Source organism: Crocodylus siamensis, chromosome 6, assembly GCF_052110815.1.
Source record: "Crocodylus siamensis isolate JL-2025a chromosome 6, ASM5211081v1, whole genome shotgun sequence".
NCBI classification, from domain to species: Eukaryota; Metazoa; Chordata; order Crocodylia; family Crocodylidae; genus Crocodylus; species Crocodylus siamensis.
In genome coordinates this window covers 20,231,370-20,258,250 of record NC_143400.1, presented here as the reverse complement: position 1 = coordinate 20,258,250, position 26,881 = coordinate 20,231,370, and the positions used below count along the sequence as shown (strand labels likewise).

Below are 26,881 nucleotides of genomic sequence, written 5' to 3'. Positions count from 1 at the left end.
AAACAACCAAACTCTTTTAATTTTTTTTTTTATTAACCAACAACCAAACATTTTTTTTTTTTTTTTTTAACCAACATCATTTTAACATCACAATTGTGTTCTGGCTTCTGCCAGACCCCAGGGCAAAGGGTTGGGTTCAAAGGTCACAGGGGGGAGGGTTAAAAAAAGTTCAGTTGTTAGTAAAAAGCCCTTCCATGAGGATGGAGCAACTGTTGGGCCCAGGGCAGGCTGGGGACTACCTGGCTCCAAAGCACCTCTGCAGACAAGGATGTGGGATGGAGACAGGGGGCAAGAAGCTGAATAGGAGCTAGCAGAGAGCCCTGGTTGCCAAGGCGGCTGATGGCATCCTGGGCCACATGGGGAGGAGTGTTGCCAGCAGATGGAAGGCAGTGATTTTTTTCCCCTCTATTGGACACTGGGAAGGCCACATCTGGAGTCCTGTGTCCAGCTGTGGGCAGAAAGGATGGGAGACTCCAGCAGAGGGCAACAAACATGGCTCTAGGGTTGAGGCACAGGACAGGTGATGAGAGGCCGAGGGCCCTGGGCTCCAGAAGAGAAGACCGAGGAGGGATTGAATAGCAGCTGTCACCTCCCTGAAGGGTGGCTTCAAAGAGCATGGAGCTGGACTGTTCTCCCATGACAGAACAAGGAGCAATGAGCTCAGGCTGCAGCAAGGGAAGTTGAAGGTAGAGATGAGGAAGAACTTCCTTGACAGGCCTGTGCCCTGCTGCACCCACCTGCCCCTGCCAGGGACCCTCTACTCCCCTCCCACACCCTGCCTCTTACCCCAGCGGCCCCACTCCCCTTAAGTCTGTGGCCAGATGCCAGTCCCAAAACAGCCAACTGGTGACCCAGATACCTTACAGGCCATCCAGGATCCAGTGGCAGCACATGGCTGGGAGAATGCCCCACACAGGGTGCTGTAATCACACTCATACACCAGGGGGCACTGCTGTGTCCAAGCTACAGCTGCCTTGTGTTTCTACAGAGGCTGCAGTTTTACTGGCAATTTTACTAATAGCCCTTTTGAGCTGTATTTTTTTTACTGATCATTGGCAGCAACAGTGGGGCAGGGCCCCCCGCCCCCCGCAGGGCATCGGCCAATGATAGGCAGAGCCAGATGACATTGCCGAGCAAACGGCGCTGCTTTATTCTGCAAGGTTTAAACAAGAAGTGACTGGAACGACCCGGGTGCCCCCGCCCCTCCCCCCCTGCAGCCCCCCCCCCCCCCCCGAGGTAGAAGTGCCCCTCCCCCGCCTGCCTCGCCCTGGGCTGCGGAGGGGTTGCCCCCACCTGGGAGGGGCTGGGGAGGCGGGGCGGGGGCAGGGCCCCGTACAGTATGTGTGTGTGTATATATATATATTCATATTTATAGTTGCCCCCATCTGGTCTGGGGGGGCGGGGGTGAAGGGGCCGTAGGCCCCCTCTACCAATGCCCCGCCCCCTATGTCCCTCCTCCACCGTGTCCTATTTACAGGCCCCGTCCCCCCCAGGGGCAGAGGGGGGTGAGGGCAGGGGGCGGGGGCAAGGCAGGGCTGCGCCTCAGTCGTCGATGCAGATGACCTCGCCGCCGCGCGGCTCCTTGCGTTCCAGCCCGTCGCCCTCCCGTTCCTTCTTCACCAACACCGGGGGGCCATTGGCCGCGGCTGCAGTGGAGGGGGGAACCGGGGGCATGAGGCGGTGGGCAGGGAGCCCATATATCTGGGCTCCCAGCTCTCCCTGCTCTAACCCACCGGGCCCCACTCACCTCCCAGAGAACCCAGGTGTCCAGGCTTCCAGCCCTGCCCTCCCCTTGCTCTCACCTGTTCCCCAGCCCCACCCAGAGCCCAGGTGTCTGGGTGGCCCCGCCCCCTGACCTGTGATGAAGGACCCAGCTGGCATCTGGCTGTAGTTGGCACCCCCAGTTGGCAGGACGCCGGGAGGGGCAACCCCGAAGGAGCCCCCATAGCTAGGGGGGGTGGCGTAGGGACCCGGCGGGAAGGCCTGGAAGAGAGCGGGGTAGGGGTGAGGGTCCATGACATCACAGGACTGGGGAATAGGGATGGGCTACCCCTGGTACCACAGTGGTGGATACGTACTGCCCCATGGTTACCATGGCAATGGGGGTTGGCTCACCCTAAGAATGGGGGGGCAGGGTGTACCTCTCAGGACATAGCCAAGCAACAGGGGGTGCCTTCCTGGTTACCACAGCAACCAGAGGTGAAGGATAAAGCCCTCTCCACTCCAAATGTTACCATGGCAATGGGTCCAACCCATTGATGCCATGAGTCCAGTCCCCCCCACCCCCCTGTGCATTACCATGGTAACTAGGGGGCCCTATCAGGAGACAGAGACAGTAACAGCCATGTCCCTGCTTCAGTCAGTCTATAAAGTGCAATTTTACCCTGCCCTTGGCCCTCAGCCGGGGCGGGGCTAGGAGCTGGTGGGGCCAGGCCCTGATCCATTTCCAGGGCAATAGGTGCAGGAGAAAGGCCCCCCGTGCCCTAACTAGGGCAACAGGCAACAGGAACTGGAGCCCTGGAGGAGGGGCCTGGCCACATGGTTATCATGGCACTGGGGCAGGGCCCAGCCTGGTGGTTACCATGGGACTGGGGGCAGGGCCTGGCCTAGTGGTTACTGTGGCACTTGGGTGGGCCTGGCCTGGCCTGGCCTGGCGGGTACCACAGTGCCAGAGCAGGGCTGGCTTGTGGCTGCTTGGTATAACCAATATCATTTCCATTCCCATGGGTACAGCTGCACTGGGGGAGGGCCAGCTTGCTGCAGGGGCAGGGCCTGGTTGGCTCTTAGTACCCTTGCTGGCCCGGTGGTGAGGGAGGGTTGGCTAGGCTGGGCCAGGCATTACCGGGGTGGGCTGGCTCTCAGTGCCCTTGCTGGCCAGGCGGCTGAGGATGCTGCGCTCCGACATCTGCAGGCGGGCGGCGATGGGCGGGATGCGGGAGAGCGTGGCAGGCAGGCGGGTCACATCGGCCTTCATGTCGCTGAGCAGCTCCTCCAGCTGGTTCAGCACTGGGGCGGGGAGACAGAGAGATGCGGGTCAGCCCGGGGAGGGGGCAGGGCCTCGGCCCAGCCCGCCCCACTTGCCCTTCCCCCCCCACCCGGGGAGAGGGGCCAGGGGTCTGGGGGGCAGGGCAGGGTAGGGTAGGGCAGGGCAGGGGGAGTACACTGCAGACAGACATGGCAGGAAACAGACGGACGGGTGGGGGGTACTCGGAGTGGGGGGAGCACGAGATACACGGGAGATACTCACATGATACTTGGGGGGAAGGAGTACACAAGCGTTACCCAGAGCTACTCAAAGGATACTCGCGGGCCACTGCAGCTCCTCCGGCGGGGCTTGGTGCTGGCTCCTCCCCCCCGGGCACGTGCCCACCCCCAAGGCGCTCAGAGGGGCCCTAGTACCCCAGAGCAAGGCCCGGGGGAGATGCTCGGGGCATGCTGCTCTGGTACTAGGGGTTTACTCAGAAGATCCCCAGGGGATATTCAGGGGATAATCTGTAGATACCACCCCCCCCAGGTACTCAGGAATACCCCTCACATACTCAGCGCATCCCCCAGGGATACACGGAGATCCTCCGGACATACTCCTGTGATACTCAGGGCAGTGTCCAGAGGTACTCAAGGCATACACCTTGCTCAGCCAGCAGATAAATGAAGGATACCCTGCAGCTAAATGTGGGAGTCCAGCCCCCCACCCACATACTCAGCAGATGCACAGGGAATACTCAGCAGGTACTCCAGGGATACTCAGGGAATACCCATCACCTACTCAGCGCATCCCTCCCAGTGACACACAGCAGATGGGAGATTCTCCTCTGAGACTTGGGCCAGAGCATGGAGGTACTCAGCAACACAGCAGAGATACTCAGAGGATACTCAATGGATACTCATGGGTACACCAGAGATTCTCAGAGGATACTCAATGGATACCCAGGGATACACCAAAGATGCTCAGGGGATGCATGAGAGTTGCTCAGGGGATACTCAGAATACGCAATGGCTACACCAGAGATACTCTGAGGATACCAGGAAAAATTTGGAGAATACCTGAGAGATGCTCAGTACATACTCAGAAAGTTCCCAATGACTACACCAGAGATACTCTAAGCATACTCAAAGAAATTTGGAGGAGACATGAAAGATGCTCAGGTGGATACTCAGAGAATACTCAATGGCTACACCAGAGATACTCTGAGGATACTCAGAGAAATTTGAAGGATACATTAGAGATGCTCAGTGGATACTCAGCAAAAACACCAAAATGCTCAGAAGGTACATGAGAGATACTCAGCAGATACACCAGAGATAATCAGAAGATACTCAGCAGATACTCAATGGGTACATCAAAGATACTCAGCAGGTACACAAGAGGTACTGAGCAGACACACCAGAGATACTCAATGGATACACCAGAGATACTCAGCGGATACTCAAGAGGATACACCAGAGATGCTCAGTGGATACACCAGAGATACTCAGAGGATACTCAATGGATACACCAGAGATACTCAGCGGACACAGCAGAGGACACAGAGCCCGCGCGGAAGGAGACAACCGCAGACAGCGCCGTTTGCGAGCAGAGCCCGGTTTAATGGTCGCGCGGTCCCGGTACAGAGCGGCTACGGGGCCTGCGCGCGCGGGGCCCGGCGGCCCGCCCGCCGCTTACCCTTGTGCAGCACGGCGTTGGCCGGCTTGTTGCCCGCCAGCGACTCCTTGGACAGGTGCTGGTGGCTCTCAGCCAGGCATTCCACCTCTGCGAAGCGGGCGTTGAGGGCCATGGCCGGGTGGCTCGGGTCTTGCGTCATGTTCAGGTAGGCAGCACGCCGGAGCTGTTCCTCAATCACCAGTGCCTGCTCCAGGAGCTGTGGGTACAGGTGGGTCAGCCCTGGGCACCCAGCCCTGCCCTCAACTCCCCCATGACCACATTGCCCCCCAGCTTCACCCACATTTCTGCTCACAGGACAGGGACTGGGGGCTCCCTGTAACCAACAGGATCCCACAATGCCCTCTTCTCCCTCTCCCCATCCCTCCCATGCTGGCTCCCCCTAGGCTGCAGGGGCATGAAGGTATACCCAGGCCCCACACCCTCCTTGCCTGGCCCTGCTCACCTTGAAGCGACGGGCCAGGAACTTGTTCTTCATCTCCAGGAAGTTGCCCTTGTTGGCCTCTGTCTTGAAGGGCTCATTAATGATGGCGAACTGGGCATCATTCTGGATGTCCTGCCAGCGAGCGTAGCCGTGCCTGTGGCGCTAAGGAGCACGCTGCCCTAGGGGCCCCAGGCGTCCAGGAGCCCCGCCCTCCACTCCAGCCCAGAGAACCCAAGTGTCCAGGCAGGCACCCAACAACCCCCTGGCTCTATCCCACAAGGGACCTTCTTGCTGCCCAGGAAACCCAAGTGTCCGGGCACCCGATCCCCCTCTCCAAGCCACCAGATCTTGCTCCTGACCCAGAGAACCAGCCCGCAACTCAATCCACAGCCTCTCCCACCCTCTGCCACAGCTGGGAGGGGACCCAGGTGTCCAAGCTCTCAGACTACCAGCCCTAACTCCCCTGGTACAGCAGGATGAGAACCCAGGTGCCTGGGTTCCCAGCCCCCTTGCTCTGACCACCCAGACCCCACTCTCCTCCCAGAGCTGAGAGAGAACCCAGGCGTCAGTGCTCCCAGCCCCGCTCAATCCAATCTGCCAGCGAGTAAATAACCGAAGTACCTGAGCTCCCCCCAACACCAGCCCCACCGCCCCCCCTTCCAGTGCTGGGAGAGAACCCAGGTGTCTGGGCTGCCCCACACTTTCCCCACGTCAGCTGCAGGATACAGTACGATGCCAGCCAGCAGCCAGTAGTCGTGGCGCCGGTGCCAGATCTCGTTGAGCTTCCCCGAGGACACGGCCGCCCGCTCCTCATTCTGCCACAGTGTATGCAGCTCTGGGGGAAAGAGGGGGAGAGGGACAGGATGGAGTGTCAACCCCAAGCACTGCACAGACTCCTAGGCTTGGACTGGGGCCTGTCCCACCAGGTTCTGTGCAGAACCCAAGCCAGGATTGGGGCCAGGGAACAATCAGTAAAATTTACAGATGGTCAGTAAAAAGAAAAAGAAAAAAAACCAGAAGAATTTATGGATGGTCAGTTAAAAAACCCAAAACAAAACAGCCCCAAAACACCTGCCCATGAAGCCCATAAAAAATGGAACCATCAGTAAAAAATAAAAAGAATTTGGTCATCACACCAGACAGCAAAGCTAACATGTTTAACGATTTCTTTGCCTCCGTCTTCCTAAGTAGGGACCAGAACAGCCACCTCCCTGCTGGGCACCCCTCGGGCCCTGGGGAGGCACACCTGGGCCATGGGTTAGCGAGGATTTAGTTAGGGAGCTTCTGGAGGGGTTGGACGTATTCAAGTCAGCCGGCCCGGATGATCTCCACCCTAGAGTTCTAAAGGAACTGGCCGAGGTCATTGCCAGTCCCCTGGCATAACTTTACGAGCACTCGTGGTGCTCTGGTGAGGTACCGGGTGACTGGAAGAGGGCCAACGTGGTCCCCATCTTCAAAAAAGGCAGGAAGGAGGACCCAGGAAACTATAGGCCAGTTAGTCTTACCTTGATCCTAGGCAAGCTGTTCAAAAAAATTATGCTGGCACACATCCAGGAGGGGCCAGCAGAGGACTGCATGCTTAGGGGCAACCAACATGGGTTCATCAGTGGCAGGTCCTGTCAGACCAACCTGGTGGCCTTTTACGATCAGATCACCAGATCATTAAATGCAGGGGTAGCAGTGGATATAGTCTTCCTGGACTTCCGGAAGGCTTTCAACACTGTCTCTCACCCCGTTCTCATTAAGAAACTGGGGGGCTGTGGTGTAGACACCCACACAGTCAAATGGGTCGCCAACTGGCTGGAGGGCCGTACCCAGAGGGTGGTAGTGGATGGGTCCTTCTCAACCTGGAAGGACGTGGGCAGTGGGGTTCCGCAGGGCTCGGTCCTCGGGCCCGCACTGTTCAACATCTTCATCAGTGATTTGGACGAGGGGGTAAAAAGCACCCTGTTCAAATTTGCTGATGACACTAAGATGTGGGGGACGTGGGCACACTGGAAGGATGCAACAGGCTACAATCAGACCTAGACAGGTTACAAGGATGGGCGGACAAGAATAGGATGGGTTTCAACACAGACAAGTGCAAGGTGATGCACCTCGGGAGGAACAACCGGCACCATACCTACAGGCTGGGGAACTCCCCTCTTGTCAGCACGGAGGCAGAAAAGGATCTGGGGGTCATCACTGACTCCAAAATGAACATGGGCCGGCAGTGTGGGGAGGGAGTTAGGAAGGCCAACCGCACCTTGTCATGCATCCACAGATGCATCTCAAGCAGGTCCAAAGAGGTGATCCTCCCCCTCTATGCGGCACTGGTCAGGCCGCAGCTGGAGTACTGCGTCCAGTTCTGGGCGCCGCACTTCAAGAGGGATGTGGACAGCATGGAGATGGTTCAGAGGAGGGCCACTTGTATGATCAGGGGACAACAGGGCAGGCCCTATGAGGAGAGGCTATGGGACCTGATCCTGTTCAGCCTCCACAAGAGAAGGCTGAGGGGGGATCTTGTGGCCTGTTATAAACCAGTCGGGGGGGGATCAGCAGGCACTGGGGGAGTCACTGTTCCCCCGAGCACCACCAGGAGTGACCAGGAATAACAGTCACAAGCTGGCAGACGGTAGGTTTAGGTTAGATATCAGGAGGCGCTACTTCACGGTCAGGGCAGCTAGGGTCTGGAACCAACTTCCAAGAGAAGTGGTGCAGGCTTCTACTCTGGGGGTGTTTAAGAGGAGATTAGATGCACATCTTGCTGGGGTCATTTGACCTCAGTATTCTTTCCTGCCATGGCAGGGGGTCGGACTAGATGATCTGCTCAGGTCCCTTCCGACCCTAGAAACTATGAAATTTAAAAAAAAAAAAGCAACTCTGATTTCCAGATCCCAGCATTGACCCCGGACACAGAGTGCGGAGCAGCACTCATTGGAACCTCCATAGTTCCTCTTTCTGCTCTCAATCCTAGCGTGTCCATGCCAGGATGGGGCCAGCAGGGGTACGGCTGGTGGTGGGGGCAGGTGGGCACCTCAGGGTTCTGGGGTGAGTAGGGGATTCCTGGGCAGGCAGCACCGTGTAAAACAGGAGCAGACAAAGTTCAGACTGTGGGCCAGATCAGGCCCGCAGCAGACTCCATTCTGCCACATCGTTGTGGCCCATTTCCATGAAGACCCCAAGAGCAGTGGGGTCATGACAATGCAGGGGCAGGACAGCACAGCTGGGCAGGGAGCTGCTCTGGGGCTGGGATCTTGTGGTGGTGACAGCATGGTCACCACTGTAAGATCCCAGCCCCAGGCCCAGAGCAGCACTGCTGGGGCCAGTCTCCATGGAAACCCTGGACCCATGGTGTCATGGCACCGATGCTCCTGGGGTCTTCATGGAAACCAGCCACAGCATGCAGGCAGTGGCTGCTGGGAAACAGAGTCTGGCTGACAGCCAGATCTGCCACTTTGCCCAGCCCTGGTATAAAACCACTGCAGGGCTGCTGACCCCAGAACAATTTTTACTTTTTTTTTTTTACACTGACAAACCTGGCAACTTTTTCCTAACGACCGAAATGATTATTTGTGGCTGGTATTAAACCCCTGAGCCCAACCCCCTCCACTCTTGTCACTGGCATCTGGGGCCTGGCAGGAAGGCAACCATTACATGCAGTAAAATAGACACTGGGGAAAAGGTTTTGTTACGAAAAGGTTGGCAGATTGTCAGTAAAAATATATATATATATATTTTTTTTTACTTTGGGGGGAATAAATGGGCCCCACCTCCAGGGAGGGCTGCCCTACACCAATTCTCCTACTCCAACTTCCTCTAGGTGGCCTTCCTCTCCTACCTTTTATGTCTTAATGCCAAAAGTAATTAGATTTGGCTTTCTGGTGCCAGGAAACCTCCTTCTGTCCCAGTCAGGCTGTCCTTCAGGGCACCTACCCTTCTATGCTACCCTCTAAGACTAGTTTCCATCCCAGAACTCCGTGCTCACCGCTCAAGAAGACAGCATGCACCCATGACTCAGGTAGCACCCCACCCCCCTCTCACCAGTGAAGCCACCATCGGCAATGTTGAACATGAACCGCGGCTTGTCAGTCTTGTCATCCCGCCGCCCGTTGGCCCGGCTCTCATCCTTCAGGCTCCCGCCCCTGGGCTCCTTGCCCAGCTCCTTCTCTGCCTTTACCTCTTCTGCAAAGGAAGTAAACAGGATACGTTGCCACCCGTGACCAAAAGTCTGCTTTGGAAAGGGAACAGTCTCAAGGAGCGTCATTAGGGCTCAGAGTTAATGGCTTGATTGGGTTGGGTGACGTGCCTCTGGCCAGAGAACAGGTTTGATGGGAATCTGCTACGCATCTGCTCCGACCATATGTGGGTCCAGAAGGGATTTCCCCCATCCAGTAACCTTCTCCATCCAGTTGTCAGTACCCCACGGAGCCCCCTTGGTTCAACCAGGGACCCTCTCATCCTCCTTGCCTGATCAAACCCCTCAAAGACCCCCTCTCTCCCTGCCCTCACCCACCCATAACAGCTGGGTCCACCCACAATCCTGGCAAGGAAGCAGATGAAGGTTGACCAAAGCGGTCATCGTTAGGGTTCAGGGTCACCTGTTAAAATGAGACAGATGACAGAGTTCTGCCCAGTTGGCAGACTTGCAGGGGAACTGCCCACCTACCCTCCAAGGCCCCAGAGCCCCAGCCCAACCCACCCCCAACTCCCTGCCCCACCTTTCTTCACATCCAGCGTCTCGCCCACCCCCTTCTCCTTGGACTCTTCACTCTCCAGGGGCTTCTCTTCAGCCTTCTCCCCTGCCAGCTTCTCCCCCTCAGGCCCTGCAAGGCGAGCACAGAGGGGACACATGAGGCTGGGGACAGGGACGTCTAGGTTCAATGTGCCACAGCCCCCTTTCTCAGTGAGATATGCCCAGCTGGGGAAACTGAGGCACAGATCTCAGGGAGGGGGAGCAGACTTCATGGGCCAGGCAGGAGTGTACCCCACCGGTGGACCTTCCCTTCCCAGCTGCTCAGACCCTCCCAGGCCGAGACTGAGACTGTGCCAGGCTCTATACCAATTACCCCAGCCAGGATCAGGGCCATGCTGGGCACCGTATAGACCCCCAGGCAGATATCAGGGAGGTGCCAGGCACTATAAGGACCTCTCAGGCTGAGACTGGGGCTGCGCCAGGTGCTGTACACTCCCCGCAGGCTGCGACTGGGCCCTGCCACATTAGGCACTTGTACACTTTCCCCAGCGCTGGGCACTGCGCAGACCCCACTGCTCGGTGCCAGCTGTTACCACATTTGTCCCTGTCGTCACTGGGGGCACCCTCAGCTGCCGGCGGTTCCTTGTCCCCGCGCTCGGACGGCTCCTCCTCCTCTGGCTTCTTGGCCCCCTCAGCCTCGGTCCCAGGGGAGGCAGGGGGGGCAGGTAGCTCGGGTGCCTATGGGGGAGAGGGAGATGTTTAACCCCCACCAGCGAGGGCCATGGGAGGCCCTGGCCAGGATCAGGGCTTCATTCCAAGCCCCAAGAGGGAACAGGAGCTGCCTGGACTTTTGGGAGGTGAGGGAGGAGAGGCAGCCCCTTTGGGGACCCACCTCCACCTCCATCTTGTCACCCTTGGGCTCCTTCTCGTCCTTCAGGTCCAGCTCGTCCCGCTCGGGTGGTACCAGCCCTTCTCCCTTGTCACTGGGCGCCGGCGTGGCTGGGAAAAGGGAGGAGACAGTGTCATAGCAGGCTCTACTTGCGTGCCCCCATGCTAGGCCCTGCCCCTTTGTCTCCTGCACCCAAGACCCGCTCCCAGCACTGCCAACCGCCCCGCAGCACACCAGGTTTGGAGGTGCAGGGCGTGGTGGTGCAGCTGGGCTCGGGCGTGGGCGTGGCTGTCTTGAGGGCAGGTGAGGAGGCGCGGGACGAGCGCTTGGAGTCGGCGCTGGCATCAGGCATCAGCTCGGGCAGGCTCCAGCGCCCATTGATGTGCTCAAACTCCTGAACCTATTGGCACAGCAGTGGTCAGCCCCAGGCAAACTCCCATGGCCTAGACTCAGCTCTATCAGACCAGCCCAGCTCTTGGGGGGCTGCAGGGCACCCACTGGCAGGCAAGGGATTGAGATGCCAGCCGGCTGAGGGGCAACACAGCTAGCCTGGAGCAGCCATATCATGCCCAGAGCCCCTGGCCTGAAGCCAGCTCCTTTGTAGGTTGCCAACAGGTTGCTCCAAGCAATGCCCAGGAGATTCAGCCACCAGCCACCCAGGAGCCTTGTGCCAGCATCTCTGGGTACATAACAGAGCTGAGATCCAGACAGCTCTGGGGCGTGGCCAGCTGGGTATAACAAGGCTAGATGTAGTCACCTCTGGGGTGGGGGTGGCCACGTGTAACAGGGCACTAGATGCAACCAGCTCTGGGGTGGGGACAGCTGAGCATAACAGAACCTGATGCAACCAGGCTCCAGGGTCACAATACCTTCTTCTTGACGAGGGACATGACGCCGATGCGGGTGAGCACCTGCTGGCGTGAGAGTCCCTCACGCGGGACCCCATCAGCAAAGGTCTCCGAGCCGTCGGCCCCTGGCTCACACAGGTGCCGCATGAACAGCGACACATAGGCCCTGCAGGGGGGCAGGCAGTGGGCACAGAGGCCATATGTCTCCTGCCACATACCCCCTCCCCAGGTGCTGCCATCAGCCAGGCCGTCTCATCCTCGTGGGCACATGAGGTAAACATGTGTCATCCCCTGGCATGGGAGATGGAGGGGCTGTATTGGAGCACCCCGCCACCTAGGTGCCTGGCATGGGCAGCTGCTATAGGCCTGAGAGAGGGGGACGTGGGGGGACTTGGCCCCGCCCCCAGGAAAACAGGCCCTGCCCACTTTGCTGAGTAAGGGCATCATCATTTGGCAGCAGGACCAGGGACTACAGGGGAGCTACATGGCCCTCTACAGACCTGGGGTCAGAGGTCACAGTGTTGCTCCCCCCAGATCAGAGAGCATACTGGGATTGGGGGCATCTGGGGGGTGGCAACACCTACTTGAATTCTTTCTCTGTCTTGCCCCGCAGGTCCCGCACCAGCCACTGGGAGGTGAAAGCGTCCTGGGGCGGCATCCCCCAGCGCATCACAGCATTGAGGAAGGCCTTGCGCTGCCGTGTGTTGAAGCCCAGCACCTGTGGGCAGAGGGGAGGGTGGGCAGCAAGGGGAACCTAGGCGTGTGGGCTCCCAGCTTCCCCCTAGACTCGGAAAGAACCCAGGTGTCCAAGCCCCTGCTGCCCTAGCTCCCTAGACCACACACCTTGTCCAGAGATGGAAGGAACTCAGGCATCCAAGCTGCCAGAAGCCACTGGGGAGGAGGGGGTGGGACCTGCCCCTGTCACTCACCTCAATGTTCCCGCCCACGCGGGCCAGGAGCGGGGGAAGGGGCTTGTCCTTCTCATTACGGAGCTGGCGCTTGGACTGGCGTCGACCTGGGTGGGGATTTGGAGGTCAGTGCCTGCTCTACAGGACCCCTCTACCCCTTTCCCTTACAGATTGGACCTGCTGCACCAGGCACTGTATAGACCCCCAAGGGTGGGATCAGGGCCACATCAAGCGCTGTATAGACCCCCAGGGTGGGATCACGGCCACACCAGGTACTGTACAGACCCCCAGGGTGGGATTGGGGCCACGCCAGGTGCTGTACATATTCCTAAGATGGGATTGGGGCCATACCAGTTTCTGTACAGACCCCCAGGCTAGGATCAGGGCCACAACAGGGGCTGCACAGACTGGGCTGGAATGGTCTGGTACCTTCTGGCCGCTCATCGAAGTCCTCGTCCTCCTCCTCGGAGCCCACCGAGTACTCGGACTGGTTGTCTGCAACATGGTGCCAGGCTGCAGTCAGAGTGGCGCCCCCTCACTCGCTGGCATGCACCCCCCACCCCCACCATCTCCCTTTCCCAGCTCCTGGCCCTCTGAGATGCTTCCAGGCACAGGGAAACAGGCACAACCCTCCCGCCACCCTCAACAGTCTCATGCATGAGATCTTGGTGCCTCAATCCTCCCCAAAAAGTGGGGAAACTGAGGCACAGCCCCAGTTGCCATCCACAGTCCCATGCAAGGGGCCCCAGTGCCCAATCCCCCGCCTAAAAGGGGGGAAACTGAAACATGACCCCTACTTGCTACCCTCCACAGTCCCATGTATAGGATACTGGTACCCAAATCCCTCCCCAAAAGTTGGGAAACTGAGACATAACCCCACTTGCCACCCTCCACCATGCCACGCACAATGTGATGGGCCCAAACGCCCCCCTAAAATGGAAGAAACTGAGGCAAGACCTCACTTGCCACCATCAATAGTCCCATCCAGGATCAGGGACACTGAGGCCTGGTGCCCCACCTCCCAGAACCCGAGGAGAGGAGCATCACTCCTGATCTGCATCCCCGAATGCCTCCAGGCCTGGGAAAGCTGCAGCCCAGGGCCCACTGGTCAGGCATGGAGGTGATTGGGGGGGAAGTGGGGGGACAGTGGGCACCCCCCCAGGGAGGGACTGACCCTGGTCCTCCTGGGCAGCATCATTGTAGTTGACCTGCTTGCGCACGCGCTTGCCCTTGCCCAGGTTGCGTGCCAGATCCTCCTGCTGCTGCTCGTAGTGGTGGCGCAGCAGCTTTTCCCAGTAGTCAGGGTCCACATTCTCCTCTTGCTTGATGATCTCCCGCTCGATCTCCTCAATCTGTGGGGGCAGGCAGAGGTCAGGGATGGCTCTGCCCCCCCCCGCAAGCCCCTCGCTCCTGGCCCATGGCCATCTGCCCCTCCTGCCCTACCAGTGCCCCTCACTCCTGAACCACAGCCCCTCACCTTGTCCTCCTCGCGCACCACATACTGTGCCACCTTGAAGGAGCTCAGGTACTCATTCATGTTCTGCACGTCAGCATCATCGGTGGCATCCTGGTTGCGGTCCAGCAGGCGGGCTATAGCCTCGTTGTCATAGTGGATGACACTGCTGTCCTCCTCCTTGTTGTCCCCTGCTGGGCACCACAGGGCATGCTGGGATATGGGCCCCACACCCGGCAGCCCCTTCCCTCCCCAAGAGGGTGCCCCCCCACTGGCAGAGCTGCCCCACCCTTCTGCCCAGGTGCCCCACCCCCTTAGTCCCACCTCATTCTGGCTCACTCTGTCCCCATCTCCCCCTGGCCCCACTCACTGCTGGTTAACTCTCACCCTAACTCCAGTTGGCACATTGCCTTATCTCCACTCCCCTCCCGAACTACCTCACCTAAGCCCCACCCACTTAGCTCCACCCCTCCTGGCTGGCCCCTCCTCCACCCCTGGCCCCACCTACCACCAGTTAAATCCTGCCCTCTTAGCCCCAGCCCTTCTGGTTGGCTCCGCCCCACCCCCCACTAGCTAAAACCCACTCTACCCTGGTTGGCTCTGCCTTGTCCTATCCCCAGCTATCCCCAAGCTACCCCACCTAAGCCCTACCCCATTCTTGTTGGTCCGGTCTCCATCCCCACTCTGTATTGGTCAATCCCACCCCATCCCTCTCCCTCAGACCCTGACCCCCCAGCTAAGCCCTGCCCACCTCACCACTGGTCCCACCACTTACACAGGCCCTGCCCCCTCACCCTCATTTTCGTCCTTGAAAAGTTCCTCGGTGCCAAACTTGAGGATGTCATCGAGCTCCTGCTTGGACATGGAGCCGGCCTTGGAGCCCAGGCCTGGGCGCACCACCAGGTGCGTCAACATCATCTTGCGCTTGGCCACCTGTGTGATGCGCTCTTCCACTGAGGCCCGTGTCACAAACCGGTAAATCATCACCTTGTTGGCCTGGCCGATGCGGTGGGCACGGCTGAACGCCTGTGCAGGGAAGGTGAGGGTGGTGATGTCATGTCAGGCAGCTCCAGGCCATGGAGCATCAGCTGCAAACGCCAGACTGGGTGGCTGGACAGCTCTGAGCGCACACCCCCCGAGCCTGGCTTGGGGGTCTATACAGCACCTGGCGCAGCCCTAATCTCAGCTAGGGGGTCCATACAGCGCCAGACACCCTAGCCCAGCCCAGACCTTCCCTCCCTCCGAGACAGCCCCACTTCCATGCAGATCCTTCTGCACAGCCCCATGTGCCCAGCACCGTGGCACCCACCCAGCCCAGGACACAAGTGGGCAGGGAACAAAGCCCCCAGCGCCCACCTGGATGTCGTTGTGTGGGTTCCAGTCCGAGTCAAAGATGACAACGGTGTCGGCTGTGGCCAGGTTGATGCCCAGCCCACCTGCCCGTGTGGAGAGCAGGAAGCAGAACTGCTGCGCGCCAGGAGCTGTACAAAGCAGAGGCTCAGTGGCTTGGATCTTGGTTACCCTGGGATGGGGCAGACGCACAGCCACTGCCCACATTAGCCCAGTGTTGTGGGGCAGGGATTGACCCTGACATTCAGCACCAGGTGCCAGCCAGCCCTTACCATTGAAGCGGTCAATGGCCTCCTGCCGCAGGGTGCCTGTGATGCCGCCATCGATGCGCTCATACTTGTAGCCTTCGTAATCCAGGAAGTCCTCCAGCAGGTCCAGCATCTTCGTCATCTGGGGGCCAGAGGGTGAGGGGGTGGCTGAGAAGGGAGGGTTAGGGGGGTGGCTAGCTCTGGGGTGGGGACAGCTGGGTATAACAGGGCTGAGATGCAGCCAACTCTGGGGTGGACACAACTGGGTATAACAGAGTCAAGATGCAGCCAGTTCTGGGGTGGAGATGACCAAGTATAACAGGGCTAAATGAAGCCAGCTCTGGGGTAAAGATGGATGCATACAACAAAGTCAAGATGCAGCCAGTTCTGGGGAGGAGACAGCTGGGTGTAACAGGGCCGAGATGCAGCCAGCTCCATATAACAGAGCTAAGATGTAGCCAGCTCTGGGATAGGGCCTGCTGCATATAACAGAGCCAAGATGCAGCCACTTCTGCGGTGGGGGTGGCTAGGTATAACAAGGCTAGATGCATCCAGCTCCAGGGTGGAGTCAGATATGTATAACAAAGCAGAGATGCAGTCAGCTCTGGGGTGGGGACGGCTGGTATAACAGGGCCGAGATGCACCCAGCTACCACCCCCCAGAAGAAAACATTCCCGTGCCTGCCAACCCCCCAGATGCCCCCAAGAGGAGCCATACACCTGCACCCATGGCCGCACCTGGGAGAAGATGAGCACACGATGCCCCTGGTCCTTCAGCTTGCGCAGCATCTTCTGGAGCAGCAGCAGCTTCCCCGAGGACTTGATGAGGGCGCCGCCCTCATAGGCCCCACTCGGCAGCTTTGGTGACTCCTGCCACGAAGTGGAGGGGTGGGCTCAGAGCCAGAGCCCCCTGCCAGACCCCACCCCCTGCACCTCCTGCCCCAGCTGGACTGTACCATGGCGGCCACGGGGAAGAGGTAAGGGTGGTTGCAACACTTCTTGAGGTCCATCATGATGTTGAGCAGTGAGACTTGGTTCCCGCCGCCCCTCGAGTTCAGTGCCTCAAAGTTGCGGGTCAAGATGTACTTGTAGTACTTCCTGTGAGGGTCAAGTGTCAGAGACCAGGGGGACCAGCACCCCCTCCGCTAGGAGGGAAGCATGAACCTCCATGCCAGAGACACAGAAGAAAACCCAAGTGGCTGGGCTCCCACAAGCCTCCACTTCCCTCCTGTGGCTGGAGAACCCAGGCATCCAGGCTCCCGACCCCACTCTCTCTCCTCCCAGAGAGGCAATGACACCCAGGTGTCCCGGCTCCAGGCAGACCAGAACAGCCTCCCCTTAGTGCCCTCTCAGGGTCACTGCAGCCCCTCCCACAGGTCAGGGCCCCATCCCCGGATCCTTCCGGGGCTCACTTCTGCATGGGGCTGAGCTCCACACGCACGATAAGCTCGGTTTTGGCCGGCATGTTCTTGAAGACGTCGGCCTTGAGGCGCCGCAGCATGTGGGGGCCCAGCAGGTCATGCAGCTTCTTAATCTGGTCTTCCTTGGAGATGTCGGCAAACTCCTCCAGGAAGCCCTCCAGGTTGCTGTGGGGCAGGGCAAAGAGGCATGAGGGCCTCAGCGCCCTGCCGCAACCCCGCTGAGCCCTACCCCTGCGCTGGGCACAGCATCCCTGGGTGGAGTCACCTTTGGGCATGGTACCCACCCCAGACACAGCATCCCCTGCTGCATGCCGCTTCTGGGCACAGCACCCCTGGCTGGACCCCGCTCCTGGGCACAGCATTCCCAGCTGGACCCCATATACTGTCCATGGCACCCTCCCCATATACAGCACCCCCTGCTGCACCCTGCTTCTGGGCACAGGTCCCCCTGCCAGAGCCTACCAGGCACAGTGCCCCCTGCCGGCCCCCACCAGGAACAGTGCCCCCCAGCCCTGGCCATACTTGAAGCGCTCTGGCGTGAGAAAGTTGAGCAGGTGGAAGAGCTCCTCCAGGTTGTTCTGCAACGGTGTCCCCGTCAGCAGCAGCTTGTGATCAATCTTGTAGCCATTCAGCACCCGGAAGAACTGCCAGGAACCCAGGGGCAGGGGTGATTAGGGGCTGGGGATCACCTCCCCCTGCCCCCCAAGGTGGAACTTAAGCTTCCAGGCTGCCCCGTCCCCCCTTGTCAAGAACTGGGAGCAACCCACTCCCACCCCAGAAAGGGAAAAGAACCCAGGAGTCCAGGCTTGTTTTAACCCACCCTGAATGGGAAACTCCAGGTTCCCACTGCCCACGCGGAAGACCCAGGAGTCCGGGCTGCCCCCCCATCCCCCCCAGGGCCCAGCACACCTTGGACTGGTTGTTCTTGAGGCGGTGGGCTTCATCAACCACAAGGCAGGCCCAGCGCACGGAGCCCAGCGCCGCCTGGTCAATGGTGATCAGTTCATAGGACGTGAGCAGCACATGGAACTTCACCTGTGCCTCTCGCTGCGGGGTGGGGGTGGTTGGTGCCATGAGCAGGGGGCAGAACTCAGGCGTCCGGCTTCTCCACATCCACCCCACAGAGAACCCAAGTGTCCAGGCTCCCCTCCATCCACTCTCACAAAGAACCCAGATCTCTGGGCTCCCCACTGCCAGCCCCCTCAAATCCCAGAGAGAACCCAGGTGTCCAGGACAGGTACCGGGGGAACTCACCTTCATCTTGAAGGCCTTCTTGCCACCCTTGATGGCATTGTCGTCAAAGGAGAACTCATTCTCACGGATGATGGCACGCGACTCCTTGTCACCCGTGTAGGTCACCACGTAAAAGGCAGGTGCCCACATCTGGAACTCCCGCTCCCAGTTGATGATGGTGGAGAGGGGGGCACTCACCAGGAACGGCCCCTTCGTGTGACCCTGGGCCGAGACACCACATTAGGCTCTGCACACGTCAGCCTGGCTGAGGGGCAACCTGCTCTGGTGTGGGCGGCTGGGTGTAACAGGACTGAGATGTGGGTATAACAGGGCTGAGATGCAGCCTGCTCTGGGGCGGAGTGGCTGGGTACAACAGAGCTGAGATGCAGCCAGTGCTGTAAACACACCAGCACCACTCCCCACTCAGAAGCAGAGAGAACCCAGGTGTCTGGGCTCCCAGCCCCTCCCCGACCAGGGAGGGAACCGCAGCGTCCAGCGCCACACACCTCCTTGTAGAGGGAGTAGAGGAAGACGATGGTTTGGATGGTCTTGCCCAGCCCCATCTCATCAGCCAGGATGGTGTCAGTGCTCTGCGCCCACGAGAAGCGCAGCCAGTTGAGCCCCTCAAGCTGGTAGAGGTGCAGGGTCCCGCCCGTGGCTGTGATGAACCGTGGCTGCGTCTCATACTTCACTGTTGGCTGCAGGAAACCTAGTGTGAGCCCAGGCATCTGGGCACCAACCCCTTGGCTCCAGCCCTCCAGGGCTTTTCCTCCTGGGAGAGAACCCAGGTGTCCCAGCCCCAACCGCACGCTCTGATCCACCAGCACCCATGCCCCCTCCGGTCCCTTCCAACCCAGACCTGAGAGAACCCAGGTGTTGGGGTCCCCAACACCTCCTGCTCCAGCCCTCCAGCCCCACTCCCCTCCCAGAGCTGGAGAGAACCCAAGTGGCCAGGCTCCCAGCACGCCCTGCTGTGTTCAGACACACAGCCTCCCTGCTCCCTAGCCCCCACAAAGCTGGAGAGAGCCCAGGCATCCAGGCCCCAGCTCACATCATTGGTGGGTGACTCGGGGGGCTCATCAGGGGGCAGCTCCTTCTTTTTCTTCTTGTACTTCCGGGGCTGAGCTGGGTCCTCCCCCATGAACATCTCCCTGGGGGAGGAGGAGGTCAGTGACCCCTTGGCCCAACCTGTTTGTGTGTCCGTAACCCCCTCGAGTATATCAGCCCTCACTGGCCAGGGTTCCACCCATTCTTGGTATCTAAATCCCTTGGGCCAGCACAACACCCCTCCTATCTGCCCCATCCCCCCAAGTCTGCCACCATCCCCCAGACCAGAACCCCCCTTTCATGTGCTCCCTATCCCCTCCCTTTGTCCCCTGCCTCCCCCCAGGCCAGAAACCTCCCCCCCGTCTGCCCTGTATTGGGGGGGGATGGTAGGCAGATGGATGGGTGTGCACCGGGAGTGTCCTGAGGTGGACTGACTGATAGACAGACGGATGGAAGTCAGGCAGTGGAGGGGGAGGGAGGGGGACGGATGGCTAGGTGGACTGACAGACAGAGGGGTGCTGGGGAAGGAGAATGGATGGGTGGACTGACAGACAGATGCATGGAGGGGTGCTGGGGAGGGAGAATGGACAGCTGGACTGATAGACAGAGGGATGCAAAGTGGACAAACTGGGTGGACAGACAGCTGGACATGCTGGGAGCAGGCAGGGGGCAACTGGAGGGGCACGTGCCAGGACAGATGGCTAGGTCTTGGGCAAAGACAGGCAGACAGATGATGGCCACCTACACATGTACTGGTGGTGGACAGATGGGCACAGGGAGAACAGACTGGGCCAGACCAATGGACGAATGGAGAGAGACAAACAGACAGATGGAGGAGCATGCCCTGGGGACAGACGGACATACAGAGGGGTGTATCCTGAGGATGGACGGATGCATGGGGCCTATCCTAAGGAAAGACAGAGGGAGACGCATGCCCCAGGGACTGACAGAGAAGAGGGGCATGCCCCAGGGACGCAGAGTCAGAGGGGTCATCCCCAGGGGATGGGCAGATGGGGACCTCATACCGGTGCTTCCAGTAGCAGTGCTTGTGGAAGTCATAGTCTGGGATGGGCATCTCGTCCTCCTCCCATGTGGCCTGGTCATAGGGCAGGTCACGCCACTTCACCAGGTAGTGGTAGTTCCCCTTCTTGTCTATGCTGGGGGGGGTCCAAAAGGAGGGCAGGCAGTTGGGGGGGTCCTGCTGGCCCCTCAAACACCCCCGCCCCAAACTGGGTCAGGGGGCTGCCCAGGCTCCCCTAGGGGCTGGCATGGCATCCCCTAGGGGAGTAGGGGAATACGATGGCACCTGTGCTCCATGGGCGGGGGTCGTGGCGGACAGTACCTGTGGTTGATGATGCGGTGGATGGCCATCCACTCGGGCTTGATGCCATAGCGGTAGAAGCGCTCCTCCATGTCGGCGTAGAGCGGGTCCTTGCTCTTGCGCTTCTCACTCTTGCCGTCATCATCGCCGGAGCCGTAGTCTAGCGGCGGCGGCTCGTCCATGTCGTTCTTGCGCTGGTAGTTGCGGTACATCACCAGGTGGAAGATCTCCAGCTGGGGAGGGGGCCAGGTAAGAGATCAGGGGTCAGGGGACACACAGACACCCTCACCCTGTCCAGGCTCCATCCTGCGAACCCCTCCACTCCAATCAGGATTGTTCCCCACAGCTTAGACCCCAAACCTCCTCCACCAGTTGCAGGCTCTAAGAGGAGCAGCCAGACCCTCCCCCCTCAGCCTGGGGTGTTCATGTTTCCCTCCCTACAGTACCCACAGGCCCCACCCCAGAAATGGCTGCATCTCAGCCCCGAGTGGGGGGGTCCCTGTTATACCCAACCCCCTTCAGCCCCACCCCAGAGATGGCTGCATCTCAGCCCTGGGTGAGGGGGGTCCCTGTTATACCCCCCATGCCTCCATGCCCTGGGGTCCACCCTCCCCACACAGAGCCTGGGGTGCCCCCCCACCTTCTCTCTCACCCTGCACTCCCCCTCCGGTACCTGCAGCTCCTTGATCCAGGAGCAGTGCCAGTAGGAAAGCCCAACCCACTTGACGAAGAACTCGCGCTCTGAACGGCCCAGCAACCCCTTAGCTGCAGGGGCAGGCTCAGCACTTGGCTCGGGGTGTGGGAGCAGGGCTACGGGTGGGGGTGGCTCCCCCCAGCGCCAGTACAGGATCTTCTGCACCCGCCCCTTTAGCATGGGGCACTGCGGACAAGCGGGAAGGACTGGTCAGGCACCATGTTCCCCCCCCAACACACACGCAGACACTTCCTGTCCCAAACGCACCCCAGAGATGGGCGCATTTCGGTGCTGGATGCCCCCCAGTACCTCAGCAATTGGGGAGGGGGCCTGTAAAAGCAGTACTCATAGATCCCCACTCACTCCCCCAGAAGTGGTTGCATCTCAGCCCTGGGTGTGGGGTCCCTGTTTTACACAGACACCTCATGTCCCACCCCAGAGATGGTTAAGACAGTCCCTCAGCACCCCAAAACCCAGCACTCCTCCATGCCCCACCCCAGAGATGTCTGTATCCCAGCCCTAGGTGAACGGATTCCTGTTATACCTAATACCCTCCCTGTGCCCCACTCCAGAGCTGTGCAAGAGGTCTCTGTTATACTTGCATCTCCCCCATGCCTCACTCCAGAAATGGATGCATCTCAGTGCTAGGTGTGGAGTCCCTGTTATACCCACCCTCCCCCCAAACCATACCCCAGAGCTGGCTGTATCCCAGCTCTGGGTGGGAGAGTCCTATTATACCCAATCCTCCCCCATGTCCCACCCCAGAGATGGCTGCAACTCAGAGCTGGGCAAGGGGTCTTTGTTATACCCAACCTCTCCCCTCCCCCGGGGTCTGCATCTCAGCCCTGAGTGGGGACAGTCCCTGTTATACTTGGCCCTGACCATACTCTACCCCAGAGATGACTGCATCTATCCTCTATCCTGGTTGGGGGGTCCTTCCACAAGCCCCAGAGATGGCTGCTCCCCAGCGCCTGATGAAAAGTCCCTATAACCCCACCGCAGAAGTGGCTGCATCTGCCCCTCCTGAAGTCCCCCCTCCCCTCCAGGGCTCCGCCTCCTGGCCCCACTGCCTGCCCCTGCCCAGGGCTGACCGTGCAGCGGGGGCAGAGCCACTCGCCGTTGGGGATCTCGGGCAGGGGTGGGTTGAGGCAGTGAATGTGATAAGAGGAGATGCAGGCATCGCAGCACAGCAGCTCGCCGCCGTCCTTGCAGACCCGGCAGTACTCCATATGGTCATCCTCCTCCTCCTTCTCGCCCTCCTCCTCCAGCTCCTCTTCATACTCTTCCTCTTCCTCCTTGGCTTCCCACTGCACCCCTTCCTTCTCCTGTGAGGGGAGGGGGGTCAAAGCAAGCGGCCAGGAAGATGCCCCTCTGCGCTATCCCAGGATAACTGCCCTGATCCCAGCATCATTTGCTCCAAGTTAAATGTGCCATCTGTGTAGGGGTTGTGCTGGAATGCCACCCCCACCCCCACCCCCCCAGTGGAGAATCAGCCCTTGTAACAGCACTGACTGCAGGAAACCCCGGGATAACTACCCATCTGTCCACTCTGCATGCCGGAATAAATTACCCTGGGATATCTGTGCACCTGCCTGCTCTGTATCTCAGAATAATTTACCCTAGCATTACTGTGTATAAGTCCACTCTGCATCCCAGAATAGCAGAGTGTCAGTCCACCTTGCATCGTGGACTGAGTTAACTGTGATAATCAGGTGTCTGTCTGTTCCACATCCCAAAATAAATTACCCTGGGATAACTGTGCATATGTCTGCTCCAAATCCCAGAATAACTTACCCTGGGATAACCGGGTGTCTGTCCACTCCACATTCCACATAAGTTATCCTAAGATAAGTGGACGTCATTCCACTCTGCATCCCATTACCCCGGGACAACTGTGCATCTCTCCATTCCACTTCCTGAACTAAGTTACTCCGTTATAATTGGGCATCTGTTCACTCCACATCCCAAAATAAGTTACCCTGAGATAAGTGGGCATCTTTCTGCTCCACATCCTGAAATAGATTACCCCAAGATAACTATGCCTCTGTCTGCTTTGCAGCCTGGACTGTTATCCCAGAATACCTGGGCCTCTGTCCACTCCACATCCCAGACTAAATTATCCCAGGATGTCTGTGCATCCCTGCTCTGCATCCCAGAACAAGTTACTCTGAATCGTGGAATAACCTACCCTAGTTCAAATGTGCCTTCTCTGTAGCACTGTGTCTTTGCCCCTTGCATGCTGAGGGACCCTCTGGAAAAGCAGCTATTGCAAACAGCTATCCTGGGATAACTACATCAGTCTATGCTGTATTCCAGAGTAAGTTACTCTGGTATACACGTACCATCTGTCCAGGGCTTACTTATACTGTCTTTGTTCCCCTCACCAAACACACACATGTAGGGGACTGGCCCCCACTGCTGTAAAGCACCCCCTGCAATTTACCCTGGGATCACCAGAATAAGTGCCCCTGGTGTAAAAGTGCCATCTATGTGCACCTGCCTCCTGAAATAAGTTACCGCAGTGTAAATGTGCTGACAGTCCTCTGCAGATCAGGGCTGTGATTTCCTGGGGGTTGTGGGGGAGGAGGTTTGGAGGCCGAGGCACTTACACAGTGGGGGCAGCTCCACTTGCCCTCAGGGGCCTTGTCGAGCTCGGGGTCGAGGCACACAAGGTGGTAGGCGCGGGGGCAGGTGTCGCACAGGATGATCTCGCCACCCTGCTGGCACACCTCACAGTAGTCCTGGTGGTCCGTCTCATAGCCGTCCACCTCCTCCTCGCCGGGCACTAAGGGGCGGAGAGGCACGAAGGGGGATGCTGCAGAGAGCAGGGGCAGGGCACAGATTACCCCCCTCCCTCCTGCTGTGTGCAGTGTTTCAGTTTCCTTGCCCGATCTGTTCAGGGCATCAATGCCCACCCTCATTCCTCGGGATTGGGGAGGAAGGGTCCACAGCCTGACGCAAGACACCCCCCCCCCCCCCCGTGTCATTTGGACACGCATGGGGCCTTTTCACTGGTGTAACTTACCCCGACTCGGCAGGTAGTTACCCCAAGTTTAGTTACCCCAGGACCAGCACCGTGTACCCGCCTGTATGCTAAAGTAGCCTCCAAGAGGTCACTCCAGGCTTCTTTACCCCCTAGTGCTGAGGCTCCATCCTGGCCCCTGCAGCAAGCAGCTACCCCGGAATACAGGTGCATCTGTTCACTCTGAATCCCAGGGTAAGTTATCCCAGGGTATATACCGTCTGTCCAGGGTGCACACAGTCTTTGTGTCCCACCCCTCCCCACCCATTTTGGGGCATGGCTGTCTCTCACCACGCGTCTGTGCAGCACCTGGCACCATGGGGCCCCGATCCCTGTTCAGGACTGTAGACATGACTGAAAACAACAGGCAGTGTTACTGTGGCGCCCGAGGGGATGGACGCACCTTACAGTGGGGGCATAAAGGGTTAACAAGCAGCTGGGGATGTGAAATCAGTCTAGCTACCCCCAGCTCATGCAACCCTGTTGCCCTGCCATCCTTGTTATCCCCACAGAGCCAACTCCTACCTTTCTTCTTCTTCCGGCCAGGCCGGCCCCGCTTGAGCTTCTTGGCACGCCCTGAGCTGTCTGAGCGCACCGAGGAGCTATGCACACTGGAGTTGTCCACATCTGACTCTTCCTCCAGCTCGCCAGCCTCATCGCTCTGCAAGGCAGCTGGCCATTAGCTTGTAGCCCAAAAGCCTGGGTTTCATGCCAGCTCACCACCCCTACCAGACAGCCCCAGGGTCAGGGGACATCCCTAGGGCCAGGGGCATGGAAATTTTCTTAGGACCCAGAGGGAAGGGGCAGGGGGTACCCGGAGGGGTGGTGACTGGGGCTCACCGAACTGCTCTTCTTGCGCTTGCCACCAATCATGCCCAGCTTGATCTTGAGTGGCGCCATCTTCTTCCCTTTCATCTTCCGCTTCATCTCAGGGATACGTGGGCTCTTGCTCCGTTTCTTGTGTCCGGGCCCTGGCATCAGTGGAGTGGGGAAAGGGTACACACAAAACCACACAGGTGATGAGTGTGCCAGGCCACCCCCAGGGCTCCCAACCCATTCCCTTCCCAGAACTGAGAAAGAACCCAGGGTCCTCTGGGCCCCTCTAGACCTCACCCCCTCCCAGATGGGGTAGAATCCAGGTGCCCAAGCTCCCTATGCCACCCCCTGCTTTAAATTACCCCAAAGGCAGGAGGGAACCCAGGCATCGATGTCCACAGCTTCCTCAGAACCAAGAGAGGAGCCAGGAGTCCTGCCTTGCTCTGCTCCAGTACCACCACCCTCCCTGAGCCAGGCTGGACTCCAGTGGCCAGGCTCCTGGGTCCCTAGACTTCACGCTCTCCTTGCCCAAAGCTCTTCCAGAGCCAAGAGAGAACTTAGGCATCCTGCCTCTCATCCTCCCTCCCTAAGCCAGGCCAGAATCCAGGCATCCAGGTGAGCTGCTCCTGACCTTTGCCCTCTTTGGTCTTGGCTTTGCGGACGGGCGGGGGCTGAGGCTCGGGGGCCACAGCGGCCACGGCAGCCGACACCTGCTCGGCAACGGCGGCGGCTGCAGCAGCGGCTGCGGCAGCTACGGCAGCGGCTGAGCCCTTGAAGGGGTTGTTGGCGCTGAACTCGCGCCACTTGGCGCCTAGGATGGTCATCATCTTTGACATGGGGATCTTGGGGTTCTTCTTGGCGATCAATGGCCTGTGGGCAAAGGCCGGTACCTGGGGTCAGGCCTGGCACAGGCCTGTCACTGGCTGCACCCCCACCAGGCATGGAAAGGGTTAATTGACACTGCAGGGTGGGCTAGAGGTTCCCTACCACTGGAGTCTTAAAGGGCCCCAAGTCCCTTGCCACTCCTGTTCTGACACACCCCTGTCAAGGAGCAGGGAAACTGAGGCACAGGGAAAGGACTTGCTCACAGTCGGTCGAGAACTCAAGGCATCAGGGCACCCAGGCCCGCCTGCTCTAACCCTTCCAGGCCCCCGCTCCCCTCCCAGAAATGGGAAAAAAACCCAGGTGTCCAGGGTCCCAACCTCCCCCCTGCCCGAACTTCCCTCCCAGGTATGAGGGAGAACCCAGGCGCCCAGCCTCCTGGACCCTGCTTCTGCTCTACAACAGACAAGGAAAGAGTTAACAGTAGCCCCCCTAGAATATTCAAAGGCCCCACACCCAGACAGCTAGAGCAGAGGGAGGGCGCAGGTGGCTCCCAAGCTCCCCGCATGGGGGGGCAGGCGGGGAGTGTCCAGGTCACTCTGGAGGAAGAACTGGCTTGGGAGGGGATGGGGTTGGGGGGGCCCTTTCACCTAGGGCTACCACTCAAGGGTCCCTGCAAAGAGGCGCACTTCCCCCAGTGGGCACCAGATGGCACTCCTCAGCCAGGGGTCTCATGCTGACAGGGGAAACTGAGGCAGGGGTTTGCTCCACTGGGGCTGAGCCTACTATGAGAACCAGAACATCACAAAAGACCCCCACCACCAGCCAGGACTGGAGGCCCCAAGTGTGGCACAAGGTCCCTTCCCCACAAAGCCTCCGGCACTCTCATGCCTGACAGGCCTCATGTTCTCACTGAAACAGAGAAACTGAGGCACGGGGGGCAGGAGATCAGTGGGGCACCACTGCAGGCTCACAATGGGGAGAGAACCAAGGTGTCCTGGCTCCTCCTGGTGAGACCCAGAGGGCTCCCTGCTACCTCCTAGGGATAAAA

General features: G+C 59.2%; 1 protein-coding gene across 8 annotated transcripts in view; it reads right to left on the bottom strand.

Moving 5' to 3' along the window:
* Positions 1-81: 81 nt before the first annotated feature.
* Positions 82-26,881, bottom strand: part of CHD3 (chromodomain helicase DNA binding protein 3) — a 37,499-nt gene continuing 10,699 nt past the window's right edge. For 2 of the 8 annotated variants that reach the window (XM_090052291.1, XM_090052289.1), the window contains exons 5-41: positions 25,640-25,878; positions 25,033-25,163; positions 24,718-24,853; positions 24,484-24,546; positions 23,780-23,985; positions 22,262-22,495; positions 21,150-21,356; positions 20,498-20,709; positions 20,181-20,312; positions 19,160-19,259; positions 18,615-18,806; positions 18,130-18,330; positions 17,785-17,922; positions 17,398-17,519; positions 16,867-17,040; positions 16,411-16,552; positions 16,193-16,324; positions 15,480-15,597; positions 15,214-15,338; positions 14,652-14,883; positions 13,882-14,048; positions 13,579-13,756; positions 12,834-12,899; positions 12,426-12,511; positions 12,081-12,214; positions 11,518-11,662; positions 10,883-11,048; positions 10,652-10,758; positions 10,353-10,497; positions 9,785-9,889; positions 9,108-9,248; positions 5,811-5,919; positions 5,106-5,238; positions 4,664-4,859; positions 2,843-3,006; positions 1,857-1,983; positions 82-1,646 (exon numbers count right to left, since the gene is read on the bottom strand). In XM_090052291.1, coding sequence (XP_089908417.1) covers positions 1,543-1,646; positions 1,857-1,983; positions 2,843-3,006; positions 4,664-4,859; positions 5,106-5,238; positions 5,811-5,919; positions 9,108-9,248; positions 9,785-9,889; positions 10,353-10,497; positions 10,652-10,758; positions 10,883-11,048; positions 11,518-11,662; positions 12,081-12,214; positions 12,426-12,511; positions 12,834-12,899; positions 13,579-13,756; positions 13,882-14,048; positions 14,652-14,883; positions 15,214-15,338; positions 15,480-15,597; positions 16,193-16,324; positions 16,411-16,552; positions 16,867-17,040; positions 17,398-17,519; positions 17,785-17,922; positions 18,130-18,330; positions 18,615-18,806; positions 19,160-19,259; positions 20,181-20,312; positions 20,498-20,709; positions 21,150-21,356; positions 22,262-22,495; positions 23,780-23,985; positions 24,484-24,546; positions 24,718-24,853; positions 25,033-25,163; positions 25,640-25,878 — 5,509 coding nt within the window. In that variant the 3' untranslated portion in view covers positions 82-1,542. Of the gene's footprint in view, positions 1,647-1,856; positions 1,984-2,842; positions 3,007-4,663; positions 4,860-5,105; positions 5,239-5,810; positions 5,920-9,107; positions 9,249-9,579; positions 9,665-9,784; positions 9,890-10,352; positions 10,498-10,651; positions 10,759-10,882; positions 11,049-11,517; positions 11,663-12,080; positions 12,215-12,425; positions 12,512-12,833; positions 12,900-13,578; positions 13,757-13,881; positions 14,049-14,651; positions 14,884-15,213; positions 15,339-15,479; positions 15,598-16,192; positions 16,325-16,410; positions 16,553-16,866; positions 17,041-17,397; positions 17,520-17,784; positions 17,923-18,129; positions 18,331-18,614; positions 18,807-19,159; positions 19,260-20,180; positions 20,313-20,497; positions 20,710-21,149; positions 21,357-22,261; positions 22,496-23,779; positions 23,986-24,483; positions 24,547-24,717; positions 24,854-25,032; positions 25,164-25,639; positions 25,879-26,881 lie in introns of those variants that run through there. The other 6 variants (XM_090052293.1, XM_090052290.1, XM_090052294.1 and 3 more) reach the window with 6 other exon arrangements.